The sequence below is a fragment of the Myotis nattereri genome, assembly GCF_964212035.1.
Source record: "Myotis nattereri genome assembly, chromosome: 7".
In the NCBI taxonomy this organism is placed as follows: Eukaryota; Metazoa; Chordata; class Mammalia; order Chiroptera; family Vespertilionidae; genus Myotis; species Myotis nattereri.
The window spans coordinates 86,665,017-86,680,495 of NC_138082.1; the positions used below are offsets into that span (position 1 = coordinate 86,665,017).

At 57.6% G+C, this 15,479-nt stretch overlaps 1 protein-coding gene across 2 annotated transcripts in view; it reads right to left on the reverse strand.

Moving 5' to 3' along the window:
• TFCP2L1 (transcription factor CP2 like 1) overlaps positions 1 to 15,479 on the reverse strand; it is a gene marked incomplete at its 5' end in the record, with an annotated part of 59,649 nt that overhangs the window by 19,297 nt on the left and 24,873 nt on the right. The window contains 8 exons of one of the 2 annotated variants that reach the window (XM_081096355.1): positions 1,538 to 1,631; positions 1,764 to 1,818; positions 2,265 to 2,356; positions 5,723 to 5,833; positions 7,597 to 7,749; positions 9,572 to 9,678; positions 10,230 to 10,335; positions 10,827 to 10,903. In XM_081096355.1, the coding sequence (XP_080952481.1) occupies positions 1,538 to 1,631; positions 1,764 to 1,818; positions 2,265 to 2,356; positions 5,723 to 5,833; positions 7,597 to 7,749; positions 9,572 to 9,678; positions 10,230 to 10,335; positions 10,827 to 10,903 (795 nt within the window). Of the gene's footprint in view, positions 1 to 1,537; positions 1,632 to 1,763; positions 1,819 to 2,264; positions 2,357 to 5,722; positions 5,834 to 7,596; positions 7,750 to 9,571; positions 9,679 to 10,229; positions 10,530 to 10,826; positions 10,904 to 15,479 lie in introns of those variants that run through there. The other variant, XM_081096354.1, reaches the window with a different exon arrangement.

Sequence of the window (15,479 nt, forward strand, 5' to 3'; positions counted from 1 at the left end):
AGGCAACCAATTGATGTTTTTCTCTCTCTCCCTCTCCCTTCTCTCTAAAATCAATAAAAACATTTATTTTTAAAGAAACCCAAAGTCCTTCCAGTGTCCCACAGGGCCCTCAGCACCTCTCTCACCCCCCCTCCCCCATCCCCTCAGCCCCTCAGCCGGATCCCTGCTGCATGGCCACACCAGGCAGGTGTCTCCTGGCAGCCTTGGCATTTCCCTCTGCTTGCAAAGCGAGCCCCACCCCTCCCTACGACCCACGGGGCCCACTCTCTGGCCTCGTTTCAGCCTTGACTCAAGACCCCTTCTCAGTAAGGCCTATGCTGACCACCCTGCTCAAGACCACAGCCGGCCCTCCCTGCACCCCCTCCAGGCCAGGCCAGGCCCCTCCTCTGAGCCTTCCCATCCCAGATGGGTCACACCACTCTGCAACGCCTGGTTTATGTATCCGCACTGACTCCGTGGGGACAGGGTCCCTGTCAGGCCCTCCTCACACGCCCCTTCCCCATCCTGACAAAAGCTGAGCTGGAAAACAACTGGGAGCTTTCTTCCCACTGCCACAGAGGTCCTAGAGAGCCACTCTCCTCCTTGGTCTCTGGCCCCCCGGACTGACCTGCTCCTGTCCCTCTGGACTGACCTGCTCCTGTCCCTCTGGACCTCTGGACTGACCTGCTCCTGTCCCCTCTGGACTGACCTACTCCTATCCCTCTGGACTGACCTGCTCCTGTCCCCTCTGGACTGACCTGCTCCTGTTCCTGTCCCTCTGGACTGACCTGCTCCTGTCCCTCTGGACTGACCTGCTCCTGTTCCTGTCCCTCTGGACTGACCTGCTCCTGTCCCCTCTGGACTGACCTGCTCCTGTTCCTGTCCCTCTGGACTGACCTGCTCCTGTCCGTTTTGGACTGACCTGCTCCTGTCCCCTCTGGACTGACCTGCTCCTGTCCCTCTGGACTGACCTGCTCCTGTCCCTCTGGACTGACCCTGCTCCTGTCCCTGTCCCTCTGGACTCACTCCGCTTGGTGGACGGCTCACGCTCAGTTTACCCTCGCACCCATAGCTCCTAGCTCCAGCTTCCTCCGCCTGATGAGTCATCAGTAAGGCTTAAACACCTTTTAAAGAGATAGAACAGCTTTCCCTTCTCACCTGGGGCTTCGCCCCCACTGTCCAGGAGTGGCCCTGGACCCCATGTGACGAGCAGCATTTGGTGGGAGAGCTACCAGGGAGGCTTGTCGCATGTGCACTGGCCTGCGCGGCTCAGGGGCCAACCCAGGCAGACAGGAGCCTGGCAGGTGTGGCGGATGCTGATAAGGTGCCAGGTGACCCTCCCTTAGAGCCGCACTCGGCTGGGAGCTTCTCAGGCAGGACCCCGGCGCTCAGCACTGGGCCCAGGTCAGCACGTGTGAGTGAGTGGCCCACACCGCTCTGGGTCCCCAGGACAAACCACAGCCCCTGGCCCTGAGGGCGCGTCCCGGGAGGTAACTGGCCTTGCTGCGCAGTTCCGAGGTCCCCATGTCCAAGGTCCCGCATGTCCAGAGCCGCTCACCTGAGAAGCTGGCGAAGAGCCGGCAGAACTGCGAGAACCTGTGGCGGTGCAGCCACTGCTGGGCGTCCTGGATGGAGGCGGACGGGAGCAGGTGCTGCGGGAGAGGGGGGAGCCTTGACATGGCGGCCCAGGGCCCAGGGACAGGCCGCGGGGCCAGGATGCCATGGGGCCGCGGGGACAGGATGGGCAGGGCCCAGGGACAAGACACGCAGGGCCGCACACTTACATCGCTGCCCATGGGCAGGGTCTCCAGCGGGTGGGAGTGGGTCGGTGAGGCGCTGCTGCAAAGGAAGCGGCAGGTGTGAGTGCGAGGCCTCGGGCAGTGCAGGTCCTCACCTGCCTGTTGCTCCCCCCCCCTCAGCTCGGAGGCGGTTTTATTTATTTTTTTAATATATTTTTGTTTTGTTGATTTGAGAGAGAGAGGTTAAGGAGAGGGAGCGAGAGAGAAACATCAATGATGAGAGAGAAACATTGATCGGCTGCCTCCTGCACTGGAGGAGGGGACAGGGTGGGCGCTGGGCTGCCGACAGCATTCAGAGAAGCTGTCCAAGCACAAAAAGCTGGGCAAGTGCTAAACATGTTGTGAGTGCAGCACCCGTCAGCCACCCTGACACCCACATCGAGGCCAGGCTACAGGAGAGAAGATGTGAAGAGGAAGGGCAGGGAAAGAACCATGCCTGTCATCCCTCCAGGGGCGGGGGGGGGGGGGGGGGGGGTTCACACATACCCTTCGCCAAGGCCGAAGCTGTTTGGAGAGCCGTTGTAGCTGGGGGACGGGGCACTGTTCACCTGGTAGGCCACGTCGGGCCACGGGGAGCACTGCGGGGAGAGAGCGCAGGCAGCGGTGACTGCCGCGGAGCTCCAGGAGGAGCCAGACCTGCCAGCACCTGGGCTGCACTGAGCTGCATCCACTGAAGTCAATGGACAAACTCACGGACCCTTCAACACCCGGCTGCCTTCACCCTGTGGCCCCATGAGCCCGGACGGGAGGCTCACTCCCACCCCAATAATCGAAGACAGCAGCAGAGACCAGATGCGCAGCAGGTCATCCCGGAGCAAAGTGGACACATGTCTCTGTGAGCTTCCTAGCCGTCAAACCAAACAGGGACACACCATCGGCCACATGACTACTGGGCCCACGAGAGAGGAAAACAAAAGCAGGCGACTGCCCACAGCAGGTCCCGGGGCAGACAGATGGGTGCAAAGGCAGGAAGCAGGGAGCTCGGACCAGACAACTCCCAAACAAGAAACCGCTGGGAAGCCCAGCAGACGGGCCTTCGCGTTCACCAGCAGCCTCGTCCGCTCAGTCCTGGGGGTGTAGGGCACGCAGGCGCCCTGCTCCAGCTCAGGGAGACAGCAGCACCAGACGCACCCTCAACCTCGAGGAACTTTTTGTGCAGAAGCTGAAGGTGAGTACGCGGAGGGTCCCGGAGGAAGCAGACGCACGGGGCTGGCCTGATGGGAAGCCAGCGACGGCTCACCTGCCTTCCCCATGACAACACGTCTTTGGAGAGGCCAGTCTAAAGCGTTCCTGAAGACGCACTGTCACCAGCAAGGGCTGGGGAATATTTACCTCTGCTCTCAGTGTGGCTGGGTTTGTTGTGTAAACCCCAGCGGAACAAACTGACGAGATACAAAGGAGCCGTCACCTTACACGGCCCCAGGCCAGGGGGTGCTGCGCCGGCCACGCCACACTGTGCAGGGTGCGGAAAGATGCATGAAACGCAGGCCCGCCCACACGAGGAAGCCACAGGAGCGCGGGGTGCAGAGGCCGAATGAGGCTCAGCCCGGAGGCCGAGGAGAGCAGCAGCCCGGGCAGAACTCAGCCTGGGCACCACCCGGGCCTGAGCTGGCCCCGCAGTGCAGGCTGGCACTGCTTCATGCGCCGGGAGGGGGTGCAAGGTGGGGGGAGGCAGGATTCTCTGGCCGCTGTTACCCTCAGATAAACGCCAGCGCCCATCTGTCTCTGCCATTAAATTAACTCCCATGCTCTCTCATTACAGATAGTCTTCCGCATGTGGCTTACTACACGCACACACATGCATGCCCACATGCATACACACACACACACACACACACACACATCCACAGGCAGCTCGTCAGTCAGGACCAGGCCAGTCCTCAGAGACACTCTGCCTGGGTCTCACCCTTAACACAGCCTTAACCTCGCCACGGCCATGGCTGGGCCTTACATATCTGTGGGGCCTTCTGAATAGTCAAGTTACTCAGTGAACAAACACCACCTAGGAACTGGCCGGACTGCAGAACACAGCAGGGACCAGCTGTTTAAAAACAATCATGGAGCCTGTACTAAGAGAGGTGACACCAGCAGTGACCTGTGACCGGAGAAAAAGGCCTCTGACTGTGAGCATCTCAGAAGTGCCCGGGACAGAGGATGGTGGAGCAGGCTGGTACTGGCATCAGGGTTAAGAGAAAATGCATTCTGCGGGGCCGTGTTGGCTCAGTGTTGAACCCGGAGGTCACGGTTTGATTCCCGGTCAGGGCACATGCCTGGGTTGGGTGCCGGGAGCCGGTCCATGCTTGCTGTTTCAAGGGACCTGGCATATATGGCATACTGTTCTTAATATGTTTGCTCACCTTCTTGGCACTATGTGTTTTAACCAAGGTCTCTGAGAAAGGTTGTTTCCCCAGGTAGGGATTTTCCCCTGAAGTTAGGGAGGGAATAAAACCTCTTAACTAAGTGCCAGGCGGGTAATTAATCACTTTAACTATGAACAATCATGCTTAAGCTACATAATCTTTACTCCCTGGAATGGAGATAAGAAACGCCCTAATCTTTGTAATAGGGATTGATAGGATTGAATCAACTGGTATAAATACAGATGTAACAAGACAGCAAGAGACAGAGAGAGACAGAAATTGGCACAGAACCTGCACAGAACCTACACAGAACGTTCTCTAGAGACAGAAGAACTTCGCTGGAGAGAACATGGCAAAAGATCCTGGACAGAAACTGGCCTCAGAACCTAGAGACAGAACCTAGCGAGAGAACATGGCAAAAGATCCTGGACTGAACCTGACTACAGAAATTGGCAAGAGAACCTGACTAGAACCTGGTGACTGAACCTGGCTGGAGAACCTGGACAGAACCTGGCTGGAGAACCTAGCGAGGGAACATGGCTACTGAACCTGGCTGGAGAACCTGGAGAACCTGGCTGGAGAACCTAGCAAGAGACCATGGACACAGAACCTGGCTGGAGATCCTAAACAGAACTTCGCTGGAGATCGAGACCAGAACTTGGCTGGAGATCCTGGCTAGGCTGCGGATCAACTGAACGCTGTCTCCGTGTCATTCCTTCTTCGCCGACTCCGTCCACACCTTTGGGGACCCCTGGACCCGCTGGGGTTGGACCCCGGCAGTTGGGGGCTCGATCCCCAGTGTGGGGTGTGCCGGAGGCAGCCAATCAACGATTCTCTGCCATCATTGATGCTTCTATCTCTATCTCCCTCTCCCTTCCTCTCTGAAATCAATAAAAAGTATATTTTTTTAAAAAGAGAAAATGCATTCTGGTATCTACCCAAACCCCCAAACAGGAAGGGTTCACACCCTCTGAGCCAGCAATGCTGCTCCGAAAACGGGAGCTGCAGACATTCTCCCACTGAGAACACCTCGTGCACCAGGCCCACGGCACCTGTCTGAAGAGGCAAGAGCCGGGAAACAACAATGTCCACCAACGACAAAGGCAACAAGCGGGGTAAAGACCTAGAAAGCTCTCTATGAACAGATAGGGAGCAGACTCCAAGATACACTATTAGATTAAAAAAAAGGCAAGCTGCAGACCAGGATGTCTGTGTGCACTGCTGGTGTAAACCCGTGTACGGACTGGAGTCCCTGGCAGAGCAAGTCGGGCCAGATTCAGAGCTGCTGGCTGCCCTGGGGCGAGGACTGCAGGCTGAGCAGCGGCGGGAGGGGCCTTTCCTAATGTCTATTCTCTTACAGCTTTTGAACTGGGGACCTATTACCTATTTTGAAAAGTAATGCCCTGATTTTGAAAAGTGCAGACAACTACAAGTTATTTCTGAAACGCTTCCTGGCCTCGGGGCCTGGTCAGAGGAAGACAGCTCCAAACCAAGAGCACACCACCACCACCACCGGGGCTCTCAAAACAGCACTCCCCGAGCTGGGAACCCCCCGAGACTCGCCCGCAGCGCCAGGGCGCTCACCTCGGTGAGAATGGTGGTTTCATAGGACGGCTGGTACTTCTCCTTCTCCTGAGCGGTTCTCTTCTCCATCTTCTCTCGGTCGGTCTTTTGTTTGCGGTCTGCTCCCTTCGGCTACAAAGGCAGAGCACAGGGGTCCGATTAGCCCACAGCAGGCAGGGATGGCGATCGGTGGAGGACCCAGGGCTGGTGCAAGAGCCCAGGCAGGATCTTGTGGGCCGGCCGGACAGCCTCTCTCTCTTCCCAGACATCGAGCACAAGTCCTCCTGCCTGGAGCCCTTCCCCGCTCCAGGGAACTCAGCCTGCCACAGGGTTGCAGGCCGCTGGGGGGCGGGGGGAGTGGGGGAGTACCGGGGAAAGGAACCCCAAGAGCCATGACAATCCCAATGCACTCCCTGGCTTAGCCATGGATGGGAGGGAAGAGAGCTGGGGGTTGCCGGTCGGGGTTTGGCCCACGCTTACAGGCTGTGAGCTCCCAGACACGTCATGAAGGCCTCCAGGCCCCCCAACACCAGGACTCCTGCCACTAGAGGCTCACACATCACATGAGGTCTCTGCCCTGACAGAGCCTGTCTGGGTGCCTGTGAGCTTGAGGGACTTGAGGTGTCCCGACCTCACAGGTACTCTCATCCCCTCATTTACAGGGGAGGAACCAAGTGCTGACCAGGTCACAGTTCAGATGTGAGAGCAGGGGTGTGCCGGCTAGCCGGCCCTAGCAGGCTGCGGACGGAACCGCTGGGCTCTGGCGTCCAGGGCTCACAGTGGGGTTGGCGAGTTCCGATACCAAGGCACCCAGCAGCCCAGGACTGAGCAGTACTATGCACACCCAGGCCACACACAGTGGGCAGTCAGTGAGCAAAGCTCACTCTCCAGTTCAATGGCCTCGTCAAGGATTTCCACCCTCCGGCACCTTCCTCAGGCACCGCTGTTGGCTCCCAGCTCGGGGGATTTTAGGAAACAGTGCTCAGAGTGATGCCCACACAGCACAGAGGCGGGCTTGCAGGGGGTCCTACGGGGACATAAGGACAGGCCCAGTGTTCAGCGCGAGGGCAGGCATGTGGCCGCCAAGCCCACATCACCTGCTCTGCCCCCGGGCCCTGTTCCCCAGAAGACACAGAGCAAGGCTGTGCCTGCGTGTGGGACACACTCAGCCCGGTGACACCACAGGGCGCTGCTGGCCAGAGGGGCCCTGTCTTCCCTTGCAAAGGCCCCGAGACCCACACAGAGCCCCAGGTCAGGCCTCCAAAAGCCAGTGCTTCCCAGGGACGGGGCGACCAGGGTGGGAGAGCGACGGACAGGTCGGCTGGACTCGGCCTGACACGTGCAAACACCTGCTTGAACGACCTCTGTGACTGGCGTGGGCGGGTGGGCGCTGTGCCCCCTCGGGACAGGAGGTGCCATGCCTTTCTCGGGTCACTCAGACACGGCAGCAGCATGGCTGGCCCAGTTCCCCGAACACCTGGTGTGCGGTCAAGGAGCCTGGTGGGAGGGCCCTCACTGCTAAGCTTCTGCCTCAGGTGCAGAAAGGGGAGCTACTGGGAGCCATGGGCTACAGAGATGGAGGGCACAGTCCCTGTCTTTCCTTGAGGGAAAGTCCAAGTGTTTCCTTGGGAGGAAAACACAAATTTTTAAATGTGCAAAAGCACTCATTCTTATCAGGTGGAGGTGAGCGCGGACACATGTGATGCTGGAAGCTGAGGGGTGGGCACGGCAGGAGCCTGTCCCAGGACACGGCGGCGCAGGCAGGAGCCCAATCGAGGCTCCTTGCTGGGCGCCCACGTGGCACTGCGAGAATGTCTGGCGTCGCTGTCCGGCGTCAGGGGAAGCAGGTGTGCCCAGGGCATGGACCGTGGCGGGCGTGGCGAGGCCGTCCCTACCTTGAACACCTTGATCTGGCAGCTGGCGGAGTGCAAGTGCTCGGTGTACTCCCCATTCTCGTTCTGCTTAAACGTGTCGATCTGCACTCGGAAAGGCACCCCCTTCTCGCCCCCGTGCTTCCTCGGGGTGAACTCTGTGCTGATGCAGTGCACCTGGGAGGGGAGACGTGGGGCTGCTGGGGGAGGGCCAGGCGGGCTCCTCTCCCAGGAAGGCGCCCATCCTGCCTGGCGGTGCACACCCAACCTCCCCTCTCCCCCAGCACTGCCCATGCCACCGGGCAGGTGGTCTCTCCACCGCCCTCTCCACAAAGACATGCCCTCCCACCTTTGTCCCTTGACCTCAGAGGCCCTGCCTGACCAGCTAAGTCCTGGCCATTGCTCCAGGCCTGCTGACCCCAGGAGCCCTCTCCCCCCTCCCCCAGAACCTCCCTTGGCAAATGTTACAGGCAGCAGGGGGGGTGGGGGTGATGGCGCAGCTTAGCCCCTACGGCCTGGCATCCAGGTTACGTGGGCCAGGCCGGGAGGTGACCAGAAGGCCGGAACCATTTCTGTACTTACTACACGGAGGGCACTTGATATGTATTTATTGTTATAACGCTGTTTGTTTTAGTACAATACATACTATGATAACACAATAACGTAATAACTTTAAGATACAAGAGTATTATAATCATGGGGAAAAGATCATGAACTTCTACTGAGCCATTGTTATGAACTGGGCACTGTGGTGATGGCTTTATATTCACTACTAGTCTCTGAAGAGAAGAGGCTCACCAAGGGCCCCGCGGGAGGGAGAGCCACGCGGGTCCGCGGCAGGCGTGCGGCCACGCCCTCAGCGGCTCAGTCTCCTGCTGTGCTGACCATGAAGCTGGACCCACACACAGGGCTTGACCGTTAAGTAATTAACTTAATAACAGAAACTCTTAAGGACCGTTTTTTTACCTCAAATACGCTAGGGAAGACTTTATTTTATAAAAAGCTTCCATAGTCATAAGCAAACCACACACAGGATTCTAAAACATTCCCATCCTTTTCCCAGCCCCGTGACCAACAAGCTCTGGTTATGAGCACGCACACTCCTCCCCTGCAACCCCCTGGCCCCCAGCAGAGGGCAGGGCCCAGCAGCGCCTGCACGGGCTGGTTGGAGAAACCCAGCATGGACCCCCCCAGGGGCACCCCCTCCTGCATACCCCCCAGCGGGCAGCCCCCCTCCTGTGTACCCCCCCCCCCCGTGGGCAGCCTCCTCCTGCGTAGCCCCCAGCGGGCAGCTCTCCTCCTGCGTACCCCCCAGCGGGCAGCCCCCCTCCTGCGTACACCCCAGTGGGCAGCCCCCCCGCGTACCCCCCAGTGGGCAGCCGCCCCTGCATACCCCCCAGTGGGCAGCCCCCCCACGTACCCCCCAGTGGGCAGCCCCCCTCCTGCATACCCCCCAGTGGGCAGCCCCCCCCCGCGTACCCCCCAGTGGGCAGCCCCCGCGTACCCCCCAGTGGGCAGCCCCCCTCCTGCATACCCCCCAGTGGACAGCCCCCTCCTACATACCCCCCAGTGGGCAGCCCCCGTCCTGCGTACCCCCCAGTGGACAGCCCCCTCCTGCGTACCCCCCAGTGGGCAGCCCCCCTGCATACCCCCCAGCGGGCAGCCCCCCTCCTGCATACCCCCCCAGCGGGCAGCCCCCCTCCTGCGTACCCCCCAGCAGGCAGCCCCCCTGCATACCCCCCAGTGGGCAGCCCCCCGCGTACCCCCCAGTGGGCAGCCCCCCCGCGCACCCCCCAGTGGGCAGCCCCCCTCCCGCGTGCCCCCCAGTGGGCAGCCCCCCCCGCGTACCCCCCAGTGGGCAACCCCCCCTGCATACCCCCCAGTGGGCAGTCCCCCTGCGTACCCCCCAGTGGGCAGCCTCCCCGCGTACCCCCCAGTGGGAAGCCCCTCCCCCCTGCATACCCCCCAGCGGGCAGCCCACACACACACCCCCACATACCTGAATGAACGCGGAGGCTCTCTTCGAAGGGTCCCACAAAAACTCGACTGTGTTCAGCTGGGTCGGGCTGGCCCTGGGGTCCAAGATACCAACAGACAGTGGAATATCTGCACACACACAAAGCGCACTGTCAGCCTCGCCGATGCTGAAGGCGGGACCATCGCAGGCCCCGCTCTAACCACGGAGACGCCAAACGTTCAGAAACCAGGCCGTGCAAAGCTCCTTTGGCAGCAAGCCTGGCGTGGGTTGCCATGAAGCTGTTAGTCTTGGTCCAATCTGCGTGAACAGTCATGTTATTTGCTGCAGAAAGGACTGTGCTCAACTGCCTGTTGGAGGCATGTCCGATGCTGTGTCCACGCACCACAGCCTGTCACTCCAGCTTCTGAATTCCGAAACCCGTCTGCCCAAAGGCTGTGGATGAGGGTACGGACCACTGCCTGAGCCCCCGAGCTTCCATCTCCACGCCCACCTGCGATGCCAGCCTTCCCGTTATCACTTATCAACATCCTTTAACACGTGATCCTTCTCAAAGCTTCCCTGGGACTCCTGGCAGCAGGCCTGGTGACTGCCAGCTCCCACAGGGTTTCACACCAGACAGGGGCCCTAAGGTGCCCCGCCCAGGCCAGGTGGCGTCCAGGAAGAAGCCCAACATGCTCACCGAGGTCCAGGATCCGGTCCCCAGGCCGGCTCCACCGCCAGCCCTCCAGCTGCTGGTGCTCTGTGTACTGCAGCCGACGGTCATGGAAAACCACACGGATGATGCTCTGGCAGGGAAACAGGCGGGAGGAGCTGAGTGTGGGCACCCAGAGGAACCCACCTCCCGCCTTCTGAGCCAGGGTGCCCCCGCCTTCGAGGTCGCCCCTCCTGGTGTCGTCCGCCCCGGGCGCCCCACTCCCGCCACAGAGTCCCAGCAACAGGAACAGCAGTGAGCAGACTGCTGCCTGCCCTTTCTCCATGACGACCCAGTGCTTTACATGCACGGCTACTTGTCATTCCTTCTGTGCTGACGAGCCAGCGGAAGCTCGGACAGGCTCAGGGAGTGGCCAACCTGGAGCCCAGAGCCTCGTCCATCAGCCCACGCCACTCGGCCCTCGGCTGTGGCCTGTCCTAGTCCCTGGGAGAGCACCTGGGAGAACAGGGGCCCACTCCCTCTGGGGCCTTCCCCGAACCCCCATGCCACTCCTGACCACCACAGCGCGCCCAGCGCTGAGACCCCCACGGCCCCTCCGGGAGGGAGAGCGCCCCACAGACTTACCTTGACGTACTTTGTGTTCAGATCCTGGAAGTCTCCCAGCTTCCGATTCTCCAGCAGCCGAATTTCATAAGACTGACCTGGAGGAAGGTTAGTACAGTTCCCACTTCTGAGTGTTTCCAAATGTGGGCTCACCAGCTAGCGGCCTTCCAGCCTCCTCAGCGCCACCCAGGCTCGCGGCCAGGAGGAAAGCCCAGCACCAGCTCCGGGCCCCTGGGCGGGCAGCCCCATCTGTCTACCACCCGGCTGGGCCAAGGGCACCCCAGGTAACACACCGCCTGACCCTTGAGAGGCAGCACCTCTATAATTTTCACAGAAATAGAATCCAACCCGATACAGTTAGCGTTACAGTCATGGAACATAACTTTGTATTCCTTCACAAAGAATGTCCCCACACACTCGGATGGCGAGCAGCTACCGAAATCCACGTCAGAGTAAACAGCCAACCACCCCTCCCGACAGCAGGTCTAACTAAATAACTAAAGAAGAGAAAGCCTGTTAATCATTGTCTTAGGTGCAGATGAGAGCACTCACCAAGTTAAAAGAATTCCACGTATTTGAAAGGGTGAGGGCATTCTGCTTGGTGCCATGGAGCCAGCACAAGCTGGTTAGAGTATAAAAGGAAAAGAGATTCATGCACAATAACAACAAAAACGTGAAAGTATCTATGACCAAGCTGCACACATGTCATGAGAAGAGAAAGTATAGCCTGAATAAAAGGGCACATCGCTTCTAGGGGAAAGACCACACATCAAATGATGTCACTCTTCCCAAGTTAAATAAGTTTGACCACAACGCTACAACACCCTAGCATCTGTCACAGCTTTACAAATCACAGAATAAATTATTTAATAGTTGGTATTGGTAAATCTGATTCACTGTTTTTAAAAAAATGTTTTTTTAAATAATGATAGTCTACAAGAAATTACAAAAATAGAACAGAAAGGCCCTGGTGCCCAGCCAGCGTGCCCTGTGGTGGCACCAGGAACCGGCTGTGGCACCAAGTTAACTAAGCCCAGGCCTTGCTCAGGCTGCCCTGGGTTTGCAGGTTTCTCTCTCGTCTGTGTGTTTGTGTGTACAGGTCTGTTCAAATGTTCATCTGTTAAGATTAGCTATTTTTTTCCAAAGTGCAGACCCTCACCTCACAGCAGATATCAAACCAAGTTACCACTGGATTTAAAAGTTAATTTCCCAAGGTTTTATTTTCACGTGAATGACTACTTATCGGACAGTCAGTGGGGAAGGACTTTCTGAACCTAAAATTCGTGGGCAAGGGGAGTGAAATCTAGCTGTATTTATATATATATATATACACACACACACACACATACATATATATATATTGCAAACAACAAGTTAGGACACACACACCCAGTGACTAACAGTCTTAAAAATAGCTAAAAGAGAGCTGATCAGAAAAATACTAAGACCCCTTATAGTGGACTGAGTGGTGCCCCCCCAATAAGCCTGCACCCTCATCTCCAGGACCTGAGGGTTACCTCATCGGGAAACAAGAGTCCTTGCAGATGCAAGTAGGTTAAGAAGCATGGGATGAGGAGCTCGGCCTGGGTGTGTCCTGTGTCCTGGGCACAGGGACAGGTGTCCTTGTGAGAGACACACAGAGGGAAGGAGGAGGAGCCGTGGGCACAGAGCCGGATACAGCCACGCCTCCCGGAGCCCCACCAGACGAGGAGGCAGAGAACAGGCCGGCCCCTGAGGCCCCAGGGAGTTGGGCCGGGTCGATTCCCGGCGTCCAGCCTCCAGACCTGCCGGAGAATCGACCTCCATGGCTCCGAGTTAGTATGCTTGCAGGACCTTGCTGAAGGAGCCACAGGAAACTAACATACCCCCACACACACAATGAACAGAATGGACAAAAATATGAAATTAAGTCATTCGTCCAAACATTTGCTGAGCTACAACTATGCGCCGAATTCCGTGCGACTCCTCGGACGGAGCCAGCAGAGTGGACACAGCGCCCCCAGCTCCCGCAGCTCAGACACAGCCATCGGCAAACCTTCTTCTGGGGAAGGGGCCCCTCCCCCAGCTTTCCCAGCCCGTCTCACCGGCCCAGCGGACACTTGACGAACATGCCACGGCCCGCGCAGGGCGAGGCACTGGGCACATCATGCCAGAGGGAAGTGGCGCGAACCCCAAACTCTTGTTCTGCCCACTGCCCGTTCAGAAGTCACACTCCCAGAAAGGCCTCACAGACCTAACCAACACCTCTACCTTTCTGGGAAGTCGGATTTTTAACACACATTTCCAGGCTCCTGAGCTGACACTCCTCTGAGGGCAACGTAACCTGGAGCCTCTCACACCCTAACTGGTTTCCAGTGTCCTCCTGTTCCCAGGAGGAGAGCAATGGCCGGCATGAGGCCCAGCGCCCAGGTGCTCAGTACCTGGGTGGACAGGTGCCCCATGGCTCAATGAATACTGACCCAGCACGGCAGCACCCTCAGCTCATGCCCGGCAGGAGGCACCTGCTGCCCCATACAGAGCAGTTCTATAGTGGGGCTTTAGGCCCGGTCACAGCCTCCTCCTCCTCCTCCTCCTCCTCCTCCTCCTCCTCCTCCTCCTCCTCCTCCAGCAGCAGAGACCTGACCCAGGCCCAGGTCACAGCCCCCTCCACCAGCAGCCGAGACCTGACCCAGGCCCAGGTCACAGCCCCCTCTACCAGCAGAGACCTGACCTGTGTGCTTCCCTACAGAACGTCCCTCCTTATCCCTGCCTCTTGCATGCACTCTAGAGCCCCTCCCAGCCACATGGCACCTCCCTGACTCCCTCCTCAGGCCTGCCCCCCACCCCCACCCCACTCCCAGAGCCCTGCTCCCCTCAGGAGAGCACCATCCAGAAGACAGCTGTTCATCTCCATCCACAAGCTGATGTGCGAGGGGGAATCTCACTCAATCTGAAGCGCATGGGCATTCCTCTGCTTGGTGGGGTCTCCCTGGGGCGTGGGGGGGGCCAGGAAGTGAAGACACAGGCTGTTTGGCTCACCACTGTGCTGTTTGAGGAATAGCAGGTGCTCAGCAAAAGCCTGACCGTGATTTCACACTCTTTGCTATGCCACTGTGCTGGAACTACAGGGTTTGCAAAAGTAAGACACACGCCTGCCCTCAAAGGTTAGCAATTTTCTGGGGTACATTGAACAGCACAGGAAAAGTACTACTGTAAGGCAGAATTTGAAAAATCTCTAAGAGGCGGGCAACACTCACCCAGAATGGGGAGGATGGTGAAAAGGTTAGAGGAGATAACATTAGAGACAGACTTTGAAGAGGGGCAGGAGGGGAGAGTTGAAGGGAAGAATGAATGAGAAAGCAATCCTCCGCAGCCCGTAGCAAGGAGGTGCGAGGGGAGAGGTGCGCCTGGGGAACAGAGGGGCAGCTTCCACCCACTGGCCTCTGATCCAGTGGCAAGTCTGCTCAGGTATTAAGCCACCTGACCCTCAGACCACATGATGGGGGCGTGTGGGAAGAGCCCACTGGTAGAAGGAAGCAGAGGCTCAGAGAGGTTACACTTGGACAAGCTCGCACAGCAGTCAGTGGCAGAGCCAGGAGCAGAAACTAAATGTTTCCAGAACCTACTGCACGCTTTGCCACACCCTCCATGGGGGTGTCATTTGCTGGTCCGAGGACATGTAGTTCTACATGATTGCCAACTTCTCCTTTCTGGAAGTTATTTCTTGCTCAGCGAAGATGCCTATAACATCTATTTTTCTTATTGAATTTATTGGGTGGCATCGGTTATTAACATATAGGTTTCAGGTGTGTAGTTCTACAATCCATCATCTGTATATTGTATTGTGTGTTCACCACCCAGCTCAAGTCTCCTTCCATCACCATCTATTCCCGCTCTACTGCCCGCAGCATCTGTGACATTAAGAGCACCCCTACCTTCACCATCCCAAGTTAAGATGGTGTTTCCCTCCTTCCTTCTTCCTTTAGGACCAGCAGTACCGACAAGTCCCAGGATGAGCTTAGACAGAGCACACTGACTCCACCTTCGTGCCTATAAAACACTCCGTTTCCTGCTATAAAACACTCCATTTCCTGCTCTCGGATCGCTGATCTCAACAGTGATCTGAGAGCAAAACGAAATCACTGCAGGAAATCACAGTAAAGCCTGTTCTAATTTCAGAATGCAAACTGTGGGAAAGAAAGACAAAGGTCAGCTATGCCACTTATGTGCATTATTTCACTTAGTCCTCTCAACAGTCCATAAGGAAAATACATTATTGACACCTTTTTTTTTAATCCTCACCCAAGGATATGTTTGTTTTATTTTACTGATATGAAAGAGAGAGAGAGAGAGAGAGAGAGAGAGAGAGAGAGAGAGAGAGAGAGAGAGAAACATTGATGTGAGAAAGAAACATCGATCAGTTGCCTCCCATAGATGCCCTGACCGGAGGGGCAGCGGGGAGGGGGGGGGGGGCATCAAACCCACAACCTAGGTATGTGCCCAGACCAGAAATTGAACCGCCAACCTTTTGGTGTACCAGGACAACACTCCAACCAAGTGAGCCACCCAGCCAGGGCAACCCTATTATAGATGAAGAAATTATGATCCAGAGTGCCTTGCTAAAGATCAAACCTTGGTCTCTGACTCCAAGGACTAAACCCTAGCCAAACTACTCCACACAGTGTCTTCTTGCTT